Below are 24,746 nucleotides of genomic sequence, written 5' to 3'. Positions count from 1 at the left end.
CTACTGTCCATTAACCCCTACAAGCCTCTTAACATCTACACAGCTGAGCTGAGGCAGAAATACCAGAGCAAAGAGCAGCAGAGAAACCCACCGTGAGCAAACACTTCACCACAGCATGAGCCTCATCAAGTGTTTCATTCACTTCAAAACATCTCCCTGTGTGCTCTCATTCTATCGTCTCAGAATTTAACCAGAAGACCTGCTCTCTCCCATCATCTATACACATATATATTTTAAAGGATAAAGCTTAATAATATACCTTTTTATTATTACCAACAAATCCTGCGAACAGACCGAAACCAATAATGATATATCTTATTCCTCTGTGCCGTAGTGATAGAAAAACTGCTGTTGTCCAGAAACTATAAAAAAAGCATCAGTGAGCAACACTGTTGTTGGACTGGGCGACATGTTCCTTCATCACCCTGAACACACACACATTTTTTTATTTTGACTTAATCTCACACACACTGTTCAGCTGCCAGAAATACTCACCCAACAAATGTGGATTCATCCGCTGCTGAAAATAGTGCCCAAAAATGCACGATTTCCTCCAGTTTCAGTGATGTTTGATAAAAACTACAGTGACCATCTGTTTTGGTCTTGGAGATCAGGTCAGAAAGTACTGACAGATGGTCTGACAAATTGTTACCTTTGGCATTTTGTTTTTTTTCCCCATGATATTTGTTCGCAATTAGAAAAATATGCAACAAGACCGTCCTCATCATTTAATATACCAGCATCCTTAAGTGGAATTCAGTTGAATTGTTGAATTAAAATCTGTTCTGGTTAATTGTCACCAACATCAAAGTATTTATCACTTGATATCTAATAATACATTTCAACCCAAATTTATTTCATTATATTGGATATATATTGGATTGGATATATAAGTTGATAGTAACTTGCTGGTTAGTTATTTTAAGCCTGTGTGAAAAGCTTTCTCACCTTAAACTGCTCCTCAGATATGACCAGGAGCTGGTGTGATCCCTGCATGTCAGGTGAGCAAGCCAGGCCGTGGGCCCCCCCAGGGACTCAGGGAGAGGAGCACAGGGACCGTCCAACACCTCTATACCAAGGACAGGAGCCCGGTGCATCAGCTGGATGTCCTTAGCTGGATTCAAGCAGGCGGTGACAGAGAGCAGAGGACATTTCAACAACAGGACAGAGACGAGAAAACAGCCCATCCTTAAAAACACAAACGTCCTAAAGTGTTTCTTACCCGGCTGCGCTGTGACAGGCTCGTCTGCTCTGTGCCCTGCAGGAGGAAGGCAGAGGCATGTGAGCCTGTGAGGAAATGAGGAGCTCAGTTAAACGGTGTTGTGAGTGGGTATGGATCTTCTGAACGCCGAGCCTCGGGTCGTCACTGTGCGGGTCAAAACAGCCAACCTGCACAACACATGATGGAAAATGATTTAGCAGCAAATCAGCTTTGCACTGCCATGAAGTTGTGACGCTTTCAAAGACAGATGAAAAAAGGATTTTTAGTCCCTAGAAGAAGTTGAGCTACAAAAACACTGGATCTGACTTTCCCATCATGCAAGTTGACTGCAGCTCTTTGACCTTTTGTGCCTGATAAGAGGTTCTTTTCTCACATGCGACAAATCTTGCAAAGGCAAAAGACATTTTACAGCCGTTTTCAGAGGCTCAGCTGTGCTCAGCTTGTACATGGGATACAGACAGACTCCTGATGCATCCCAGAAACACACGGTGCCATTCTCGTGCCTGCACACAAACAAACACACACACACACAGACACACACAGATAAACACGCTGTCGTTGTTGCTAGGATTGAGAAATGATTCATACATTAGAAGATGGTGAAAATGGAACAGGTATTTACCTGGACAGCATGTGTGGCTGCTGATTTGCATCTGTGGAACTGCAGCTTTTTTTTTCTTTCTTCAACATGAAAGACTGATTACCCAAAGTCCATTTTGAACCATGCTTCTGTAACATTTGTAATAATTATTTTAACATGTTATATGCTGGAAATATTTATTTTATTGGTGCAATGGTTTTGCTGTTCTGTATCACTGCTCTTTTAGAAATTCAAGTAAAAACATACAAACACACAGAAAATTATTTGGCTAAAATGATGTCTGTCAGTCTGTCATACAGATGTTGTTGCTTCACTGACCCTGTGAGCAGCAGGTCTCTCTGTGGAGGGTCTGGGGCCAGGTTCTGGCCTCCTGTGATTGGCCATGGCTGCGTGGAGAGAGGGGAAATGAAAGTTTAACAATAATACGACTTAATGGCATCTGTCCGACCAGAAATGAAACAGTGCGTCCATGTTCAGAAGATGCACATATATATATATATATATATATATATATATACATACATACATATATATATATATATATATATATATATATATATATATATAGTCAATCTATGGATATATATACTTGGTAGTTTAGGTGCATAATGGATAAAAGCCACGTCCCCAGTTTTTTTTCTGAGGAACCTTTAGAGTATTTAGAAGTCCTGCTGTAGAGGATCTAACAGCTCGTGGAGGGACATAAAACAACAGAGAATCTGTGATGTAAGAGGCCAAACCATTGAGAGCTTTGTACACAAGTCAATAACTTTAAAATCAGGATAGTACAGGGACTGTAGTGTAGGAAGTGCAGGAGTAATATGCTCTTCCTCCTTGTTTTCGTTAAGTCTAGCAGCAGAGCTCTGAATTAGCTGTAGTTTTCTCAACTGACTTTTTTGGAAGTCCAGTAGAAAGAGTGTCACATTCGTCCAGTCTGCTTGGAATATAAGCAGGAAGGAGCTTTTCAGCAACTTGTTGAGTTAAAAAGTGGCGCACTGTTTTAGGTGGAAGAAAGCTGTTTTTGCTAACTTGCTTATGTGAGGTTTGAAACTTAGATCAGATTATAAAATACAGTATAGATTCCCCTGACTACTGCTCTGCAGCATCCACCACATCCCAGTGAAGCCAACGTGCAAACAGAAGCAAGACTCTTCTGTCAGTCATTCCAGAAGATCTAAGACAATTTCAGTCCCTGGTTTACACCAGGCTGAAAATAACTTACTTTCAATAATGCTAATTTCACATATCTAATGTAAAACATCATATAAAATAATAAAAGCAATCATAAATGATGAATAACAGTAAACACAGAGTTCTCTGGAGCGCTCTTCAACAGTCTGATGTCTGCTCAGACCTTTTTGGAGTAGTGTGTGTTCTGCAGGTCTCCAGCAGCGATGACCCTGTCCCACAGTTTGAGGGGGGTGGTGGAGATGTGGTGGGAGCAGGTGATGGCCGAGCTGTGGAGGGGAACCAGGTACGGTGTCTGAATGACCGGCCAGCCCTCACTCTGCAGGTCAGTCACTACCAGCTCCTCCTCCACCAGGACCACCAGTGCACTGGGGTCTCCTGCAGATCAACAGGACACAGTGAGAACAGTAGTTACACACTGATCTGGGAAAGGTTCGTCTCACTTGTTTAGACTTCTCTCCTGGGGTTGTAGATTATCTCCAGTAAAGCCACAGTTGATATTAATCATATGCACCAAAGGTGAGCACACACTAAATGTCTGTTATGATGCTTTGCATTGCAAACGTGGTTTCCTGGTTGATGCACAGATGACACATGTCCTCAGCCTGTTTACACCCCCCACAGGACAATAGTGGCAGTTGAGTCAGTAGGTTTACATGCACACAGTAAAGCAGGCTGCTGGGAGAAATCAGGTTACACCAGGAAATCATGTGCACGTTGTGTTTACATGCATATCACGTGTGCATGTCTTTTGTTAGTAGCTGACACCTGACCGATACTTTTTCATGGCTTCCTTTGAGGAAAAATCAAACCGTTTTTGAAGAGATTTAGTAACATAACTCCATAAAGGTTCAAACTGGTGGAGTGGCCCTTTAGTAAAAACTCCTTTCTCCATTTAACAAAGAAGACAACTTAAATGTTGCCTAAATACAAGAAACAATACATGAACTTAATTATCTGACTGCTCAAAGTAAAGCAGAGTGTAAATCTCCAACACCAGCTTTCAGTAGCAGACAGGTTCTGATACTATGGACATATTTCAGTCTGTACTTAGAGAGTACAGAGGTTTGATACCCAGTGCTGTGCAGATGTTGTAAAAATCAGCATTTACATGTAGCAGGTGAAGAATCAGATTTCTGAATGAATCAGGCTCCACATGGCAGCAACATCTGATCTGTAACCTGGATAATCACATCTCTCTATTCTGTCTGCACTGTGATCCTGTAGATACTGGATATATTAACACTGCTTCAGTACCTTCAGTTAGCAGAAGACTCAGAGTTTTGTGACCTTTCAACTTGTTGAGTGTTTTTTTCCTCTCAAGAATGTGGTCACACTGTCACACCTGCCACCCTGATGATACAAACCGGTTTTCTTCTTGAAACAATGTTGACACAGTGAACAGTAACCAGGTTACAGTTCTATAGCTGAAGATGAATGTGTTGTATGTCACTTGTTGCCTGCCTGTGTGCTGCGGTCTGAAGAAGTCGATGATCCAGAGCCACTTGTGTTTAACTGTGTTTAACTGTGATACAGTGTCTGACGCCATAACTGGCCCTTGGTATGCCGCCACTGAACAGCAGGAATGGAGGTCTACACACACACACACACACACACACACACACACACACACATACACACACACACACACACACACATTCATACACACACACACACACACACACACACACACATATACAGACAGTCATGGGACTTTTAGTACCTGCAGAGGGGAGGAGCAGCTGAAAGTGAAAGTGTTCAGTGAGCTCAGACTCCATTTGAAGTGGACGGAGCAGAAGGAGGGAAACTGAAGGCTGAGGCAGGTGAGTGTTAACACAACATTATTATTATTTTACTGTCAAAACTAAGACATAGAAGAGGAGACGAGTTTAAAACTAAAACATAGAAGAAGAGACAAGTTTAAAACTAAAATAGAGAAAAAGAGACGAGTTTAAAATAAACCAAAGTCCAAGACTCCAGACCAAGAACTGTCATACAAAGAGCAGGTCATGACATCTTTATTCTTAATATAATGTTTGATCCAGTTCAACCTGAAAATGATATTAGATGAATGGAAATCAAGATAATTCTGTTGCAATAGTGAGACTTGTTTTTTCATGTGAAGGTGAATAAGGTAGAGTCTGTTTTTAATAAATGATGGTGGAACAGGTCAAACCTGTTTTTAACACACACACACACACACACACACACACACACACACAAACACACACACACAGTCATTGCGACTTCTTGTACCTGCAGAGGGGAGGAGCAGCTGAAAGTGAAAGTGTTCAGTGAGCTCAGACTCCATTTGAAGTGTACGGAGCAGAAGGAGGGAAACTGAAGGCTGAGGCAGGTGAGTGTTAACACAACATTATTATTATTTTACTGTCAAAGTCTCTGAGTCAGTTTGTCCCTGTGGAGGGAAGAAGAGTCACAGTGAACTTCTGTCCACACAGAGACACTGAGAGGAAAACCTGTGTGTGTGTGTGTGTGTGTGTGTGTGTGTGTGTGTGTGTGTGTGTGTGTGTGTCTTGAGCAGCTTGTTTGTCCTGACTCTTGTGTGTGTGAGCTCACAGTCAGTGTTACTGGTTTCCCTCTCAGACTGACTGAAGTCCTGAAGATGAGTGATTGTGTGGAGGAAGAGGAGGACAGAGCAGAGTCTCCAGGACCCAGCTGTCTGTCTGTGGAGAGTCACCGGTCCAAAGATGATCCTCCAAAGTTCAGTCCTGAACCTGGACCCTCAGACTCACAGTAAGAGACCTGCTACAAACCTGTGAACCTCCAAACTGTCTCTGTAACAGTGTTTAGTGTGTTGAGCTCCTGCAGTGATGTCACTTCCTGTAACAGCTGCTGTAGTGTCACAGAAAATAACTTCCCCTGGTTCCTCTGACATATCAGCGTATTAACAGTGACTGCTGAGGAGCTGGTTTCTTGTGAAATGATCCCAACAAAGAAGAGTTTGACTTTTTTCTTGTGCATATTTTTGCTGCAGCTGATGAACATGACAGAGATGTAAAGATGTCAGTAATTAAAGGGCCGTGGTGGAGCAGAGAAGCAGCCACAGAAGAAGAGAGCAGTGTGTTGGTGAACCTGGATGAGCTGGGATCTAACAGAGTTGACCACACTTTGCAGGATCATTTTACAGCCTGAATGATGAGCTTCACATGTCAGAGCTTCACTCTCCACAGTTAGTTTGATCCAAACTACAGTGAGCAGCTGTTGGAGGAAATGACTGAGCCTCTTTAACATCAAACTAGATATTTGTCAGCTGTTTATACAGATTTCAGGCTCTATGTAATATGGGCCGCTGATTGTAAAGTGGTTCATACTGAAACAACAACATTTCACCACCTTTAGTCAACTTTAATGTTAAATTTAAATGTTAAATCTAAACATTAGTGAAACACTATATTTAGCTAATATGCTAATTCAGACTGCTGGTCAGAGGAAGTACCAAAATAAAAGCTCAATCCGGCATTACCCACGGTCAATCCAGACTCAAAGCTCTTACAACTTCGGTCCTCGTACTGTTTTCAAATCACTTTACTGAGTTTTCATAATTTTCCAGGTGAGAACGAGACTGTTTAGATTTATTAGATGTGGTCAGTTCATCCATGTGATTCCTTTTTGAATATTTGCTCCGTCTCCATCTTAACAATGACTCTGTCATCAGAGAATTGATCAGTGATCGATGTGATGTGAATAAAAACATGTTTGTGTTTGCAGAGGTCAGAACCACAGACTGAGAGCAGAGTCTCCAGGATCCAGCTGTCTGTCTATGAAGAGTGACCGGTCCAAAGGTCGTCCTCCAGACCTCAGTCCTGAACCTGGACCCTCAGACTCACAGTAAGAGACAGTTTCTACTGTAAACTGAGCTGAAGATGATTCAGTTATTAGACATATTTGACTGTGACATGTTAGTGATGAAGACATGTCTTCACAGAGGGAGGAAGAGGAGTGGTGTCTCTGTGGAGGAACAGCTGTCCTTCTGTGCTCTGTGTCAGGACGTCCTGAAGGATCCTAAAGGATCCATTCTCTACAGGTTGTGGAAATGGGTCACCTCATTCTGGGACCAGTCTGGGGACCCCTCCTGTCCCCAGTGTGGACAAAGACCCAGAACCAGACCTGGACTGCAGACAGCCAGTCAGAGCAGCACTGTACAAAGTGAGACTGAACATGTGTCTGCTGATGTCTTCATTTCTGAAACCAGGACCTGTTGTTTTCTCCAGTGTCAGTTGTTCTATCACACAGCACTGACATTTCAGATGATTCTAAAAAGCACAACATTAAAAAGCTTTTCTTTGCTGCTCTTTAGTTTTTCTGTAGCTGATGAAAATAATCAGCAGATTCTCAGATTCTCTGTCTTCAGTCTGACATTGTCTCTTCTCTTTCAGCAGATAGTGGTCTGCAGGAGGTTTTAGATCAACATAAGATCAGTCTGAGGAGCAGGTGTGAACGTGTGACTGAAGGAAGTGATGGAACAGGAAGTGGAACCCTCCTCAACAGGATCTACACTGAGCTCTACATCACAGAGGGACAGAGTGAAGAGGTTACTACCCAACATGAGGTGAGGCAGCTGGAGACAGCTTCCAAGATGAAGACCCTCCATGATGTTCCAATCAAGTGCCACGACATCTTTAAACCCTTACCTGACCAACAGAGACCCATCAGAGTGGTTCTGACCAACGGCGTCGCTGGCATTGGGAAAACCTTCTCAGTGCAGAAGTTCAGTCTGGACTGGGCAGAGGGCTTGGAGAACCAAGATGTCAGTCTGCTGGTTCTGCTTTCGTTCAGGGAGCTGAACCTGATCAGAGAGCAGCAGTACAGTCTTCTCAGGCTGCTCCATGTTTTCCATCCAACATTACAGAAGGTCACAGCAGAGCGGCTGGCTGTCTGTAAAGTTCTGTTCATCTTGGACGGCCTGGATGAAAGCAGACTTTCACTGGATTTCACCAACAGGGAGGTTGTGTCTGATGTCACACAGACGTCATCAGTCAACCTGCTGCTGACAAACCTCATCCAGGGGAATCTGCTTCCCTCGGCTCTGGTCTGGATCACTTCCAGACCTGCAGCAGCCAATCAGATCCCTCCTACATGTGTTGACAGGGTAACAGAGGTACGCGGCTTCACTGATGCCCAGAAGGAGGAGTACTTCAGGAGGAGATCCAGTGATGAAGAGCTGTCCAGCAGAACCATCTCACACATCAAGAAGTCCAGGAGCCTCCACATCATGTGTCAAGTCCCAGTCTTCTGCTGGATCACTGCTACAGTTCTGGAGCACATGTTGACTACAGAGCAGAGAGGAGAGCTGCCCCAGACGCTGACTGACCTGTTCTCACACTTCCTGCTGGTTCAGACAAAGAGGAAGAAGCTCAAGTATGATGAGGGACATGAGACGAGTCCACAGGAGCTGATGGAGGCTGACAGGGAAGTTCTTCTGAAGCTGGGGAGGCTGGCGTTTGAACATCTGGAGAAAGGAAATATCATGTTCTACCAAGAAGACCTGGAGCAGTGTGGTCTGGATGTCACAGAGGCCTTGGTGTACTCAGGACTCTGTACTGAGATCTTCAAAAGAGAGAGTGTGATCTTCCAGAAAACAGTCTACTGCTTTGTTCATCTGAGCATTCAGGAGTTTCTGGCTGCAGTCTACATGTTCCACTGTTACACCAACAGGAACACAGAGGTCCTGGAGTACTTCCTGGGAAAACAACATGTTGATTTAACCCTGGATGTCTTCCTGAGGGCAGCCATGGAGAAATCCCTCAGAAGTAAAAATGGTCACCTGGATCTGTTTGTTCGCTTCCTTCATGGCCTCTCTCTGGAGTCCAACCAGATACTCTTAGGAGGTCTGCTGGGTCAGACAGAGAACAGTCCAGAAACCATCCAGAGAGCCATCAACAACCTGAAGGAGATGAACAGTGATAAAATCTCTCCTGATAGAAGCATCAACATCTTCCACTGTCTGATGGAGATGAAGGACCACTCAGTTCATCAGGAGATCCAAGAGCTCCTGAAGTCAGAGACCAGATCAGAGAAGGAACTCTCTGTGTTCCACTGCTCAGCTCTGGCCTACATGCTGCAGATGTCAGAGGAGGTTCTGGATGAGTTGGACCTGAAGAAGTACAACACATCAGAGGAGGGACGACGGAGACTGATCCCAGCTGTGAGGAACTGCAGGAAGGCTCAGTGAGTCCAGACATGATCAATATAATTATCAATCAGTAGATTAGATCAGTAGTTGAGTCAAATTCAGATAAACACAGTTTTCATTTATTCTCATTATTCTTAGTTTTACTTTGAAACAATCAAAGGTCAGTTGTGTTTGTGTTTATTGTGGCCAGTCTAAGGCACACCTGTGCAATAATCATGCTGTCTAATCAGCATCATGATATGCCACACCTGTAAGGTGGGATGGATTATCTCTGCAAAGGAGAAGTGCTCACTATCACAGATTTAGACAGATTTGTGAACAATATTTGAGAGAAATGGTTATTTTGTGGGGATAGAAAATGTTTTAGATCTTTGAATTCAACTCATGAAAAATGGGAGCAAAAAGGAAAATGTTGCATTTATATTTTTGTTCAGTGTAATTGTTCAATGCTTCATTGAATTGTTAATGTTCTGTGTTGTTTTGAATCTTTTTGGTTTAATTCAAACCTGATCAAACTAATTAAAGCAGCTCCACTGATCTTACACCTCAGTGTGTGTTTCCAGGTGTTTCCAGGTGTTTCCAGGTGTTGGGGAGGACACCTGCATATGAGAAAACAGTAGTATTAAACCTTTAGTGTCTCCAGCTGTGCAGTCTGATAATGTCCTCAGGTGATGTCACCTGTGGACGGAGTCTGAAGATGACACCAGACCTCTGTAGCCCCCTCTGCCCCTCTCTTCTGCATAACACACCTTAATCTCATGCTGAGGGATGGTGGTTGAGGTGCATTGTGGGTAATATAGGCAGCAGGTTTTTCTGAGGAAGAAGAATGTGTGAATGAAAAAAGAAGATGTCTCTGGTTCAGCTTTGTTGAAACTGTCCATTGTGACAGTGTTACAGGAGAGCAGTGATGAATCTGTGGAGGTCTGTATTCAGGACTCATGAGGTTTCTATGACAACAGTCATCAGTGTTTGACAGTGAACAGTGAATGCAGTGAAGCTCTAATGAGCAGGTTCTAGCAGGTGTTTAGTAAAGTTTGTATAAGACCTGAATCATTGTCCAGAGATGACTGAAGTAATGATGAGCCTGGAGGACGTTAGGGGACGCCCCCCCCCTTAAATCACAGGAGACAAACACAGTGGGCTCCAATGAAAGCTGCTTTAAAAGTGGAGCTGAACAGCAGCCACTGTGGTAACAACAAATACTGATGGGATAATGGTTCATGATCAAACAGAATGTAACAGCTGCACAAGCAGAGAAAAGTCATCACATCAGTGAAATGACTCAACTGGTCAAAGCAGACCAAGAGTGGAGATGTAAACCCCTGAGTGTATTGACCTGATCAAGGCTGAGCTTTATTGATTATTGAACTTTTCATGTTGAAGAGTGAACTTGTGTTTTCTCAAGTGTCATGGTGGAGCTTTAAAGTCTTTCCATAGGTTGTGTTGAATGAGACAGAAAGTCCCAGGTGTTTTCTCTCTTGTTGCTGTAGAGGAGAGTCGTATCAGGAAATGTTCAGCTTCAGCCAAGAACACAGGTGTGAATCTATCAGAGCAGAACGGGAGGATTCAGTCTTCTTCTACACACCAGAGCTCAGTGTCATGTTTCTGTGAGGACCTTCTGTGAAAACCAGGCAGCAAACAGAGATTAGATTGAACTGTTGACTGAGTTGAGCTCAGGTGAAATGTTCTGGAGTAGGGATGCCACGGTGTGGAAATGTTCCCACCGGACATTAAGACATGTGTGGGCTCAGTATCTGTAGATTAGACCTCAGTGTTTCCCACACACTGATTTATCTGTGACAGGCCGCCATGACATCAGCAATGATGCCACATATTGATTTTCTATTGGTTTACAGTTTCAAATGAGGAAAATCTTATTTCACTGTTGAGCCGCATACACACACACACACACATACACACACACCTCCAGGTTGTAACTGTAGAGTCCACTAAGTGTTGATCACTAGTGTTTTACTGAGGACAGTTTGTTCATGGATCAACGTGGGCGCTGCCACTGATTCACCACAATGAGCCAGATGTGTTTTATGCAGTGGTGTGTGTTGACTTCTACAGAGAGGCAGCAGAGCCAAGCAATCTGGAGTCAGTTTAAAAACAGTGGAGAATAAAACTGTTTTTCTGAACAAGATTCTGACTCTGGATCAAATCATATGATGGAAGCAGAAATGTAACATCATTTTCCCTCCTTCATCTGCACAACAAAGATTCCCATGAAACTCTGCAGGTCTGAGAGAGAGTGATGAGAATTATTGTTTCATGTCAAACACAATCAGATCAGATGAGCTGAGCCACAGATGCATTTTAACTTCAGTGTCTTTTATTACAAACTGTCTGATTTTATTCTAACACATTTTATATTTTCTCTCATCACAGACTTGTTAATTGTGGACTCTCAGAGACTCACTGTGAAGTCGTGTCCTCAGCTCTGAAGTCCAACCCCTCCCATCTGAGACACCTGGACCTGAGTGGAAACTGGGACCTGAGGGATTCAGGAGTGAAGCAGCTGTGTGCTGGACTGGAGAGTCCAAACTGTAGACTGGAGACTCTGAGGTCAGTTCACTGACTGGAGCTGTTGTAGTTTTATATTCAGTTCAAATCTGTGAAGTTCCAGTTTTTCATTGGTTGGTTCATTTTCAGGATTTCTGTGTGAGCATTTAAAAAATCAGCCAGTGAAGAGAAAGAAGGAAGATGAGACCAGGAGCAGAGTGGTGATGGGGAGGGTCAGGAGAATCCCCGGGGGCCGTTTGGGGGCCGGGGCCGGACTAATTATTGTATAGACTAATAATATTGTGTTATATAAAAGTGGTCTACCTCGCTGCACCATCCTGCAGGGGGGACATGGAGGCAGGAAGGATTGGATTGATGCTGGGAGCAATTTATGAGCAGCTCCCACCTCCCCAACATCATAGTGAATAAACAGCTGAGGAGCCAACATGTCCTCTATGTTCAGGTGGAGCTTCATGTGGGCTCCTTCTATCAGGGGCTAAAACAAGCCTGTCTCCAGGCCCACACACCTGGAGACATCAGCAGGTGCTGAGGTGTCTCCCAGCAGCCACTGAGAGTCAGAGCTCAGAGGTGAACTCACTGGAGGCAGAAGGAGATGAGATGGATTTGATTTGTTGGTGAGGGTGAAGGACTCAGGAAGCAGCTTTGAACAGGCGTGATGCAGCTGAAGGCAGGGAGGGACTGGCCAATCAGAGGAGATCCAGGAAAACAGCTCCTAGTTCCTCAGGAGGCAGCTGCCACTGATCTGAGAGCAGATGTTGTGTTGTGGTCAGAAACACAGCAGCTTGTGTATGTTGTGGAGCTGACAGTACCATGGGAGGACACAGGAGAAACGGCCTCTGAGAGGAAACAGCTCAGATACACAGAGCTGGCAGCAGAGGCAGAGGAGCCTGCTCTGAAAGCTGAGCTCCAGGGGAGGTTGGCTGTAGGGGTTTTGTTGGCAGATCAGTCTGGTCCCTGTTACCTGAACTGAGCTGCTCTCACTTCTGTTCTCTTCAAGTCCACATTGTGCTTCTCTGAACCTGTGCACTGTGAACTCAAAGCGCTCCAGGTGTCCTTCATGTCATATCTAGTTTATTGTGTGTGAACACAACAAAAGCTCAGACTTGATCTTGAAGAATGGAGCGTCTTCTAATCACATGAATAACACAAGTGGTCATGTGACTGTGGTTCAGGAGCAGTTACCAGAGCAGACTGACACTGACACTCAGAGAAACTCTGTTCATCAACTATCAGACCTAAACCGTGGACGTTGTGCTGAGCTGAAGGGTTGTAGGACTGTGAGCACAGGTTTGATCTCTGCTCTGTGACCTTCATTAACCCCGTCCTCACTCAGTCTGCTCCTCACTGGGGGGTTGATGTGAAAATCAGATGAATTCTACTTCCTCATTCAGTGAAGATCAGCTGAATAAATCTGTGGTGTTTTCCAGCAGGAGGCTCTGAACGTTACCTGAAGGTGAACTGGTTGTTGCTGCAGGTCACAGAATCTGACGGCTCACAGAATGGGCTGTAACACCGGTGGTAGACTGAGGCCGAGCACTCGTCCTCCTCAAGTTCTCAACAGTGACACAAGTTCTTCTTTAAAGATGTGGACACAGAGAAATCTTTTCCCTCCTCCTGTAAATGTGACATTGTGCAGTTGTTTGGTGACTTTGGAACATTGAAGCTGCTCCACCATGTTTGTTCTGAACAGTGTGACTGAGTTCTCACTGTTTGTTCACGTCCTCAGTGTTTTGTTTCTGTGCTGATGTCTGTAGTGTCAGAGAGGGAACAGACTAAACAGACGTGAATCCTCTGATTCTCCTCTGATTACAGACTGAACTGAGGTCAGCAGCAGCTGATCAACCTGTGTTCACATCAACAGCTGTATGAATGTTGTGCTGACATTTGGATGATGTGTGTAGAAGGCTGACATGATGAAGATCCACAATAACAGAAGGACAAAGTCACTCTACTCATTTTAGACAAAGATCATTGATCAGGACAAATCTGATTGATTATCAATCATTGATCTACATCTTTGATTCTTTATTCAGATTGAGGAACTGCAGTTTGTCAGAGATCAGCTGTTCTTCTCTGGGCTCAGCTCTGAAGTCCAACCCCTCCCATCTGAGAGAACTGGACCTGAGCTGGAACCAGGACCTGCAGGATCCAGGAGTGAAGGGTCTGTGTGGTTTTCTGCAGAGTCCACACTGTAGACTGGAGACTCTGAGGTCAGACTCCATGTTTTCTTTCTGTGCTGAGATGAATGTGATGTGAAAGTTGTGTTGACACTGAGCTGCAGACATGAGGCTGATATTATATTGATCCACACTGAGGATCTTCATGGTAAAGTCTGTTTTCTTCTTCTCTGCTTTTAGTCCAGTGACTGTTTCTCTTCAACTTTCACCTCATGACTTTTTAAAACACCAACAGAAACACATTGAATCTGTCAGACAATAACTGATCTATAATCAATAGCTGATGGTCCCAACACTTTTATAAGGCTCTGTGATGTTTGTACTGACTCCAATATTCAAAGCCAAGTTGTCATAGCAACAGGCTGTTTCATCACTTTAAACCCTGTAGGTTTGACTGTGTTAAATATTTGAGCTCAGTCACCAGGTGTCTGTGTCTCTGCCGTTCCATCAACTAGTGAATTTAATATATATTTCTATACATTTGTTCTCATGTCTCCAAACTTCAGCCTGACATGTTTGTTGTCTTTGAAAACTTGAGGATCTTTAGTAGAATCTGTACAACATGAGTTTGTATAGATGGAGCCACAGGTGGAGCTGGCAGAGTTGAAGAGGTGGAGTCACTACGTCTTTATTGAAGCAGCAGCATGTTGTCATGAATATTAATGAGAGCTGTTTTTACTTTGTCTGTTTGACTCTTTGTGGTTTCAAGCAGGAACTTTGTCTCCTAAACTCACATCTTTGTTTCTTTATTCAGATTGAAGAATTGCAGGTTGTCAGAGATCAGCTGTTCTTCTCTGGTATCAGCTCTGAAGTCCAACCCCTCCCATCTGAGAGAACTGGACCTAAGTGAAAACCAGGACCTGCAGGATCCAGGAGTGAAGGGTCTGTGTGGTTTTCTGCAGAGTCCAGACTGTAGACTGGAGACTCTGAGGTCAGTTCACTGTTGTAGATCTTATATCTTGAATCCACAGCTAATGAAGCTTCACACACAAGTTGAATCCATTGACTGTGAATGAATGAATGACATTGTAAATAGTTGTTGTCTCATGTTTCCAGTTGTTCTTCTCTCAGACTGAGAATGATTCTTCAGTTTCAGCTCATTTCACTCACTTGTCATGAATAATGTCTGTTCACTTCAGTTCAACCTTCACAGCTCACACACTCGTATTTCTCTCAGTCAGAGGACTCATGTTTTCTAAATCCACTGGAGAAAATGTCCAGTGTTAGTTGTTCAAGTCAATTCATTTTTATCACAACAACATACACAAGATCCTCACAACTAATATTTGTCCAAAGAAAGTGAAGAAACAATCTTCTTTTTTTCAGTAGATTTCAGTGAAGTGTCAGGACTAATGTCTGTTTGATCAAACTGTGTGTGTGTGTTTTCATCTGTAACACAACACACACAACTGTTGTGTTGACAATGTTGTGTTGTACTGACATGATGAAGATCCACAATAACAGAAGGACAAAGTCACTCTACTCATTTTAGACAAAGATCATTGATCAGGAAAAATCTGATTGATTATCAATCATTGATCTGCATCTTTGATTCTTTATTCAGATTGTGGAGCTGCAGGTTGTCAGAGATCAGCTGTTCTTCTCTGGGCTCAGCTCTGAAGTCCAACCCCTCCCATCTGAGAGAACTGGACCTGAGCTGGAACGTGAACCTGCAGGATCCAGGAGTGAAGGGTCTGTGTGGTTTTCTGCAGAGTCCAGACTGTAGACTGGAGACTCTGAGGTCAGACTCCATGTTTTCTTTCTGTGCTGAGATGAATGTGATGTGAAAGTTGTGTTGACACTGAGCTGCAGACATGAGGCTGATATTATACTGATCCACACTGAGGATCTTCATGGTAAAGTCTGTTTTCTTCTTCTCTGCTTTTAGTCCAGTGACTGTTTCTCTTCAACTTTCACCTCATGACTTTTTCAAACACCAACAGAAACACATTGAATCTGTCAGACAATAACTGATCTATAATCAATAGCTGATGGTCCCAACACTTTTATAAGGCTCTGTGATGTTTGTACTGACTCCAATATTCAAAGCCAAGTTGTCATAGCAACAGGTTGTTTCATCACTTTAAATCCTGTAGGTTTGACTGTGTTAAATATTTGAGCTCAGTCACCAGGTGTCTGTGTCTCTGCCGTTCCATCAACTAGTGAATTTAATATATATTGCTATACATTTGTTCTCATGTCTCCAAACTTCAGCCTGACATGTTTGTTGTCTTTGAAAACTTGAGGATCTTTAGTAGAATCTGCACAACATGAGTTTGTATAGATGGAGCCACAGGTGGAGCTGGCAGAGTTGAAGAGGTGGAGTCACTACGTCTTTATTGAAGCAGCAGCATGTTGTCATGAATATTAATGAGAGCTGTTTTTACTTTGTCTGTTTGACTCTTTGTGGTTTCAAGCAGGAACTTTGTCTCCTAAACTCACATCTTTGATTCTTTATTCAGATTGAGGAGCTGCAGTTTGTCAGAGATCAGCTGTTCTTCTCTGGGCTCAGCTCTGAAGTCCAACCCCTCCCATCTGAGAGAACTGGACCTGAGAAACAACAACCTGCAGGATCCAGGAGTGAAGGGTCTGTGTGGTTTTCTGCAGAGTCCAGACTGTAGACTGGAGACTCTGAGGTCAGACTCCATGTTTTCTTTCTGTGCTGAGATGAATGTGATGTGAAAGTTGTGTTGACACTGAGCTGCAGACATGAGGCTGATATTATACTGATCCACACTGAGGATCTTCATGGTAAAGTCTGTTTTCTTCTTCTCTGCTTTTAGTCCAGTGACTGTTTCTCCTCAACTTTCACCTCATGACTTTTTCAAACACCAACAGAAACACATTGAATCTGTCAGACAATAACTGATCTATAATCAATAGCTGATGGTCCCAACACTTTCATAAGGCTCTGTGATGTTTGTGCTGACTCCAATATTCAATGCCATGTTGTCATAGCAACATAAATCCTGTAGGTTTGACTGTGTTAAATATTTGAGCTCAGTCACCAGGTGTCTGTGTCTCTGCCGTTCCATCAACTAGTGAATTTAATATATATTTCTATACATTTGTTCTCATGTCTCCAAACTTCAGCCTGACATGTTTGTTGTCTTTGAAAACTTGAGGATCTTTAGTAGAATCTGCACAACGTGAGTTTGTATAGATGGAGCCACAGGTGGAGCTGGCAGAGTTGAAGAGGTGGAGTCACTACGTCTTTATTGAAGCAGCAGCATGTTGTCATGAATATTAATGAGAGCTGTTTTTACTTTGTCTGTTTGACTCTTTGTGGTTTCAAGCAGGAACTTTGTCTCCTAAACTCACATCTTTGATTCTTTATTCAGATTGAGGAGCTGCAGGTTGTCAGAGATCAGCTGTTCTTCTCTGGTCTCAGCTCTGAAGTCCAACCCCTCCCATCTGAGAGAACTGGACCTGAGCTACAACCAGAACCTGCAGGATCCAGGAGTGAAGGTTCTGTGTGGTTTTCTGCAGAGTCCAGACTGTAGACTGGAGACTCTGAGGTCAGTTCACTGTTGTAGATCTTATATCTTGAATCCACAGCTAATGAAGCTTCACACACAAGTTGAATCCATTGACTGTGAATGAATGAATGACATTGTAAATAGTTGTTGTCTCATGTTTCCAGTTGTTCTTCTCTCAGACTGAGAATGATTCTTCAGTTTCAGCTCATTTCACTCACTTGTCATGAATAATGTCTGTTCACTTCAGTTCAACCTTCACAGCTCACACACTCGTATTTCTCTCAGTCAGAGGACTCATGTTTTCTAAATCCACTGGAGAAAATGTCCAGTGTTAGTTGTTCAAGTCAATTCATTTTTATCACAACAACATACACAAGATCCTCACAACTAATATTTGTCCAAAGAAAGTGAAGAAACAATCTTCTTTTTTTCAGTAGATTTCAGTGAAGTGTCAGGACTAATGTCTGTTTGATCAAACTGTGTGTGTGTGTGTTTTCATCTGTAACACAACACACACAACTGTTGTGTTGACAATGTTGTGTTGTACTGACATGATGATGATCCACAATAACAGAAGGACAAAGTCACTCTACTCATTTTAGACAAAGATCATTGATCAGGACAAATCTGATTGATTATCAATCATTGATCTGCATCTTTGATTCTTTATTCAGATTGAGGTTCTGCAGTTTGTCAGAGATCAGCTGTTCTTCTCTGGTCTCAGCTCTGAAGTCCAACCCCTCCCATCTGAGAGAACTGGACCTGAGCTTCAACACCCTGCAGGATTCAGCCCTGAAGGATCTCCGTGGTCTCGTGGAGAGTCCAGACTGTAGACTGGAGACTCTGAGGTCAGTAGAGGGGCAGAGTCAGTCCATGCTGCTCTCAGCAGTATTGTACTCGACACAGTTAGTATCAGAGCAAAGATCCAGTGTTTCCTGTGAACCTCCAACCTCCTCAGTGGCTGCTTTCCTCAGTGAAGCTCTGAGAGGAGAACGGGGACAAGCTTCAGGATTGGACAGACAGAGAGAGAGACAACAGTCAGCCAATCAGAGCAGCCAGAAGCTTGTTGTGATCATGTGTGTGAGTCGATGTGAAGACGACTGTTGTTGTTGTGTTGATGTGTACGGGAAATAAAGCTGATTCCAGCTGACAGCCTCACAGATGGACAGAGACAGTGTCCTCATTCATCAAACTGTCCAATCTGATCTGAGACTGTTTGTTCTCTGGTTTCAACACTAAACAGCTGATCAGTTTCATCTGTGTCACAGCTCTGAGATCAGTGTGATGGAGCCTGACAGTCCCTGGCTCTTAGTGACAGCCTCCATGTTCAGTCAGGTGATGTTTCAGAAGCAGCTCACATGTTGATCAACACACAGAGACTCTGTGTTTAAAGTGACATCAGCTGACAGGTAACAGGAGTGAATCCATCACTGACCTGTTGCTGACTCAGCACTTTGTTTCCACTGTGGACTGAGTGAAATGTGCAGAGTGAACAGACTTGATGCTGAACGTCTCTGCAGGTCTGTGAGCTTCCAGCTCAGTGTGTTCACTCCAACACGTTAACATGAGAGCTGAGAGGAAGCAGCTGCTGCACATCTGGTCTGAACAGGACTGAAGTCCCTGCTGCATCACTGACTGATGAAGTGAGTCTCTGTAAACACTGATTCATCTCCTCTGCTTTCTTCTTCTCTACACAGCTGGAGGTGAGAGTGGAGAGGAGAGCTTGATCCAGCAGTGACTGACAGAGGAACCAGAAGAAGTGGAGATGACTCTCAGTGCTGCAGTCTGAACTGATCTGAGAACAGCTCCACTGTCACACACAGAGTCCAGTTCACCATCATCCCTGTGTGTTCCTCTGGATCTGACAGAGCATCATCAGTGTCTCTGGACTTAAAGCTCATCAAGTTCAGCTCTGAACAGTTTCCTTGTTGAGCTTCACAAAGAGGGAATTTCACAGTAAAATGATTTGAACTCTGAAGATGAGTTTGACTCAGACGTTGAAGCCTCATGTTCTTCAGCTGAACTTTACAAGATATTATTGTACAGGAGCAACATGTTGTTTTCATCCTCCATCTTATTGATGTATTCAATAATACTTTATAGAAGATATATTAAATGATCATATTCATAATGTTGAATATGCTAAATATTTGTAACCAGCCCCTGCAGTGAATCGAAACCAAAAAAGTTTTTTACTCTAGTAGAAGTTAAAATGTTTTAAGATAAAAGTAAAAAGCAAGTTAAAGTTAAAATCTACTCATTATGTTACTGTTACATTTTCATAGTATTGTATTTTATTGCACATTTACTGCTTCTCTTCAGCCTGTTGAGATATGAGGTTTTTAGCCATATCTCCCAGCCTTTTTATATGAGCATGTCTATATATCATAATGATAAGTAACAAATATCATTGGTTTAATTCATCATTAATTAACAGAACTTTAAATCCTTCTGTATGGTAAATAATGTTTATATATTTACTTCCTGTTCTTTATAGCCTTATATTTGACTGGTGTTTAGTTCTGCTGTTTGTAGCAGAATAATAATTCTGTGTGTTGCTAAAGGGTACAGTCAAAAGATTATGAGGAGACATTTTCTCCTACCGCTAACATGACTAGTGTCAGAGTTTTGATCCAGAAAGCAGCACAGGAAAATTTGATTTTACACCAGATGGATGTGAAGACTGCCTATTTAAATGCACCCATTGACTGTGAGATTTACATGCAACAGCCGGAGGGGTACGAGTTAAAATCCCACACAGACAAAGAGTTGGTTTGCAAACTGGAGAGGTCATTATATGGGCTAAAATAATCAGGCAGAAACTGGAACAAGTTGTTACATGAGTATCTGACACAAAACGAGTTTATACAAAACCAGGCTGACCACTGTGTTTACACAAGGCAAAGAGGCCATGAGAAGGTGATCATAGTAATTTGGGTTGATGACTTAATAATTGCAGCAAGTGATGAAAATGCTATGAATGTTACGAAGGACATGCTTACAGCAAGATTCAAAATGAAGGATTTGGGCAGATTAAGACATTTTCTTGGTATTGATTTTAACCAGAGTGACGACTGTGTAACAATGTCACAAGAAAAGTATGTTGGGAAGATCCTGGAACGGTTCAACATGCAAGATTGTAAACCTAGGTCAACACCTTGTGAACAAAAACTGAACTACACAGATGATGCTGCATTGATGAGTGATGTTTCCATATACAGAGAGGCAGTGGGTAGTCTGATTTATTTGACTGTCTGTACAAGACCGGATTTGAGTTTTGTTGTAAGCAAACTGTCACAGTGTTTTAGTGGACCTACTGAACAGCACTTTGGTACAGTTAAACATGTGTTGAGGTACCTCAAAGGCACAAGGGATAAGAAGTTGTGTTACAGGAAATGTGATGAGAACCTGTGTATACAAGCCTACAGTGATGCGAACTGGGCTGGTGATGTTAATGATAGAAAAAGCACAACTGGATATTGTGTAAGCCTGACGAAGGGCGGACCTCATGGAAGACCAAAAAGCAGCCCACTGTAGCACTGTCTACTTGTGAGGCAGAGTATATTGCTCTGGCTGCAACCATTCAAGAGTGTCTGTACCTCACACAACTTTTAGATGGCATAGATAAACATCTGTATGCACTACCTAAGCTGTATGAGGACAACCAAGGCACAATTGCTTTAGCTAAGAATCCTGTCCGTAGACAGAGGTGTAAACATGTGGATATAAAATACCACTTCATACGGTCCATTGTGGATGATGGAAAGGTATTATTGGAGTATTGTCCAACTGATCACATGGTAGCAGATTTGATGACCAAACCTGTAACAAAATTTAAGTTAGTCAAATTTGCTAAGTTTATGTTTGGCGTTAACTAAAAGAAAAACCCTGGAAAGGTGATGATATTTTTCCCCCCTTTTGATTGAATGTAAATGTAATGTTTTTTGTTGTTTGTAATAATGTGAGAGCAAGTGGGGGTGTTGAATAGTGCTCTCAATAATGGATGTTTATTTGTTTTCTTAATAATGGGGCAAACATTTAATTTAATTTGTGATTGACGAGCCACCTGATGGGCGTGGTTAATAAAAGGCCTCCTGCACGCATCTGTTTGGAGTTGCAGTGTGCGGGTGAACTGAGACACAGCAGAACGTCTTCTTTCTCCTCCTTTCCTGCAAATTCGGTGCTACCTGGGTTCACAATGAGTAGCCGCTGTGTCGTGCTGCTCTGCCAACAGTTTCACCTGTGTCTCATTGCCCCCCCCTCCTCCAGAGTAGTATTTAGGCCTTGTTCAGAGTGCCAGCCTAAATCCGATTTTTAGCCCATCCAGATTGGAACTGGAGATCTGAACAGTCACAAATCACATGAAATCCGATTTGTGGAAACCAGATCGAAACCACCTTTGGGAGTTAGTTTCAGATCGCATTTGGACAGATGCGTCTCAGTCTGAACAGCTCCAAACACTCAGATCGGTTTTGACTGTCCGGGACATCACTCTACACGATGCCAGACCCAGTGTGTTAGGAAGCCCTGGACGATGCGCTGCAGGTGATCTCCCACAGGGATCTTGATGTACTCTTTTTGCAGAGCAGTCAGGGCGGTACACGCCTCACGGACGACCACGCACACCCTTGCCTTACCAAAAAGGTGCGCAACGGTGCGGTACCCTGACCCTGTGGCCAACCACTACAGGGCAACTGCGACACGTTTCTCCACCGCTTTTGCCGGCCTGAGGTGCGTGTCCAGGCGTGTGAGCCTTGGTCGTAGGCGATCAGTGAGCATATTAAACGTTGCTCGGCACATTCTGAAATTCGCAAGCCATTGGTCATCGTCAAAACTGCCTAGGACTACATTTTCCCACCAGTCATAGCTCTTCGGGTGGCACCACACTCGTCGCTGCACAGAAACTCCGGCAGTGAGTGCAGCATGAAGCATTGTTGTGTATAATCCTACCAGCCTCCTGCGGCGTTGCAAATGTCTAGTGCATCTGAGATGTTCTGCACCTCTACTGGACAGTGATAAGGCCAATATACCGAGGTGACCTGCCTCCATCATGTTTGTTGTTGTTGTTGTCACTGTCGCAATTATATGACGTCAGACGCTTTGTTACTACAGCAACCTGTCAGATCAGTCAATGTGGCACAGTCTGAACAGAGCTATATCCGATTTGGACACTTGCGAAAAACAGTGTGGACAGTCAGCCCTAAAAATCGGATTTGTGAAGGAATCTGATTTGAATCAGATTCGCCTGCAGTCTGAACGCGGCCTTAGTCTCAGTGTTCCCTACCCTCTGATCCAGTTCCTCTTGTCCCCCTTGTGACAGTGGTCCAGCCTTTTGTTCCTTTGTGTATATTTCTCAGTGAGCCAGTGTGCGACTACTTTCTGTCTTGACCTTTAGCCTGTCGATCATGTGCTGTCGTCCTTTTGGACTGATTTCTGTGAAGTCGACCTTTTGTCTGAGTGAAGACGACAGGGACCAGACGTCCCCGTCACCACCGTTTCTCCTCTTGCTGGTTTATGATGCTGCTGAATCTGAATGAATTACACTTTTGTGTTCATGGTTTTTGTAAAATGACCTTGTGCTCTATCAGATCAAAGGAGGAGACGCCTGAAGCAGACAGAACCCGTTTTACTGGTGCGTCTTCAGTAGAACCAGAACAACGTCTGTAATGTTACAGCTCCTCCTGTTGGCAGCTCCAGTACTACAACACAATACATGACATCTCCCTGTTTTTAGTAACAATAGAAAGTTCACACAACTCAGTTTCTGCTCTACATTATATAAACTTAACCACTCAACAACTTAGTGGCTTCACTTTCTTTAACAGCCTCTGCCCTCAGTCTTGGTGTCTTATGGGAACTCTAACAGGCCTCCCACAGCTTAAAGTGTTTCCGCAGTTCTCAGTGCTCAGTCTCATTTCTCACTGAGGACTCAGGTGTGACAGCAGGTAGTGGGGACCCTGCAGGTCAGAGTCTTTCTTGGTGGTCTCTTTGTCCTGGTCCTGTCTCTGCAGGCTGCTGTCCGTTCTCCATCAGCTGTGGTGAGTCAGGCACATTTTCAACAGCCTCAGTTTGTTGTGGGGAAATCAAGGCCTCCTTTGTTTTCAGTGTGTGTCTCCTGGTTCTTCTGTAGATCGGCTCATGTTCAGTCTGTACAGTGTAGGACCTTGGCTGTTCATGTTTCTTCAGAGTGACAGCCGGTTGCCAATGGTTCTGCTGTCTAATTCTTCCTCTTTCACCTTCCCACACCTCAGGTCGTTTCCTTGTCCCACGGTCAAAGTGGTGTTTCTGCTTGTTGTGTCTGAGAAAACAAAAAGTCTGACATCTCTAACTGGTCTCTCTAAAGATGTTGCGCAGCCGCCACGGTCCCATCGGGCATCAGAGTTTGGGACCACACTGAACATGGAGGACACGGTGCACTATTACACTGAATAATCAAAGTGCTGTTGCGCTGCACTGCTGCAGATACAAGTCGTCCCCACGTTTTGATCAGTTTATGAGCAGAAGATCAGTGTTTATACAGAGAAGCAGCACATCAGAAGGACTTTTCCCCCGGAGGCACCGAGCCCCCAAAGTTAAAGTGCACTTGTGATCAGAGCTTGAGGGTAAATGCACGGAAACGGCCCAGGGTGAGCGGTGAGCCGTTGTGGTGACTTTATGACATCATTTGTCTCACTTTCCAAAGACAAGTGCTTCAGTGTGAGCGGCTGTCAGATGTTACATGAGCACACCAACACACGGTGTCAACACAAAGTCTGCATATGGAGATAAAATGAAATACACTGTATTAATAAGAAAGACACATAGAAATCATTTTCCCCTTGCAAATAAATTATTAGATTTGAAGTTGCTGGAACAACAAAATAAATGATCTCTCACAACGACTGATACATTTGAGTTCAGGATAACTCTGACATAATAAAGACTGAAGGTGAAGCATTTGTAGTACATATATTTAGATGTATAAGCTGCTACTTCTAGGTGCAAATGTGGGACAAACTACACTACATTCAGTCATTATCAGGAATTATTGACTTGATTTATGATTTTTCCAGCAACTTAAACAATGAAGTCATTTCCCTCACATGTTTCATTTCTAAGGGCCACAGGACTTCCTGTCTTACAGTTCAGTTCAACTTTGTATATATTTCTCTGATACCAGAGTCACATGTGAATGGTCGCCCTAACTCACCATGTCCAACACAACTTCATAAACTGAATTGTTTGTGGTGTGATGGAGCACAATTAGGATTTCATAGGCTCTCTTCAAGTAAGACTTGAATACTGCAGCGCTTGTCTTTGGACAGTGAGAAAAACAACAGAATGAAATAGTTAATGCTGCATGTGTTTTTAATGCAGTCACCATAAAGGTCAGAATACAAGTCCCCTCCAGATTTCATAG

General features: G+C 43.3%; 1 protein-coding gene across 1 annotated transcript in view; it reads left to right on the top strand.

Annotated features, from left to right (window-relative positions):
* LOC139611994 (protein NLRC3-like) overlaps positions 1-24,746 on the top strand; it is a 266,035-nt gene that overhangs the window by 220,043 nt on the left and 21,246 nt on the right. Inside the window, exons 21-25 of the mRNA XM_071467100.1 lie at positions 13,725-13,901; positions 14,623-14,799; positions 15,433-15,609; positions 16,331-16,504; positions 17,210-17,386. Of these exons, the coding sequence (XP_071323201.1) occupies positions 13,725-13,901; positions 14,623-14,799; positions 15,433-15,609; positions 16,331-16,504; positions 17,210-17,386 (882 nt within the window). The remainder of the gene's footprint in view (positions 1-13,724; positions 13,902-14,622; positions 14,800-15,432; positions 15,610-16,330; positions 16,505-17,209; positions 17,387-24,746) is intronic.

Source organism: Trachinotus anak, unplaced genomic scaffold (assembly GCF_046630095.1).
Source record: "Trachinotus anak isolate AG129_WGS33_773 ecotype Australia unplaced genomic scaffold, CSIRO_AGI_Tana_v1 ptg000029l, whole genome shotgun sequence".
Lineage (NCBI taxonomy): Eukaryota > Metazoa > Chordata > Actinopteri > Carangiformes > Carangidae > Trachinotus > Trachinotus anak.
This window is presented reverse-complemented; position numbering and strand designations above follow the sequence as displayed.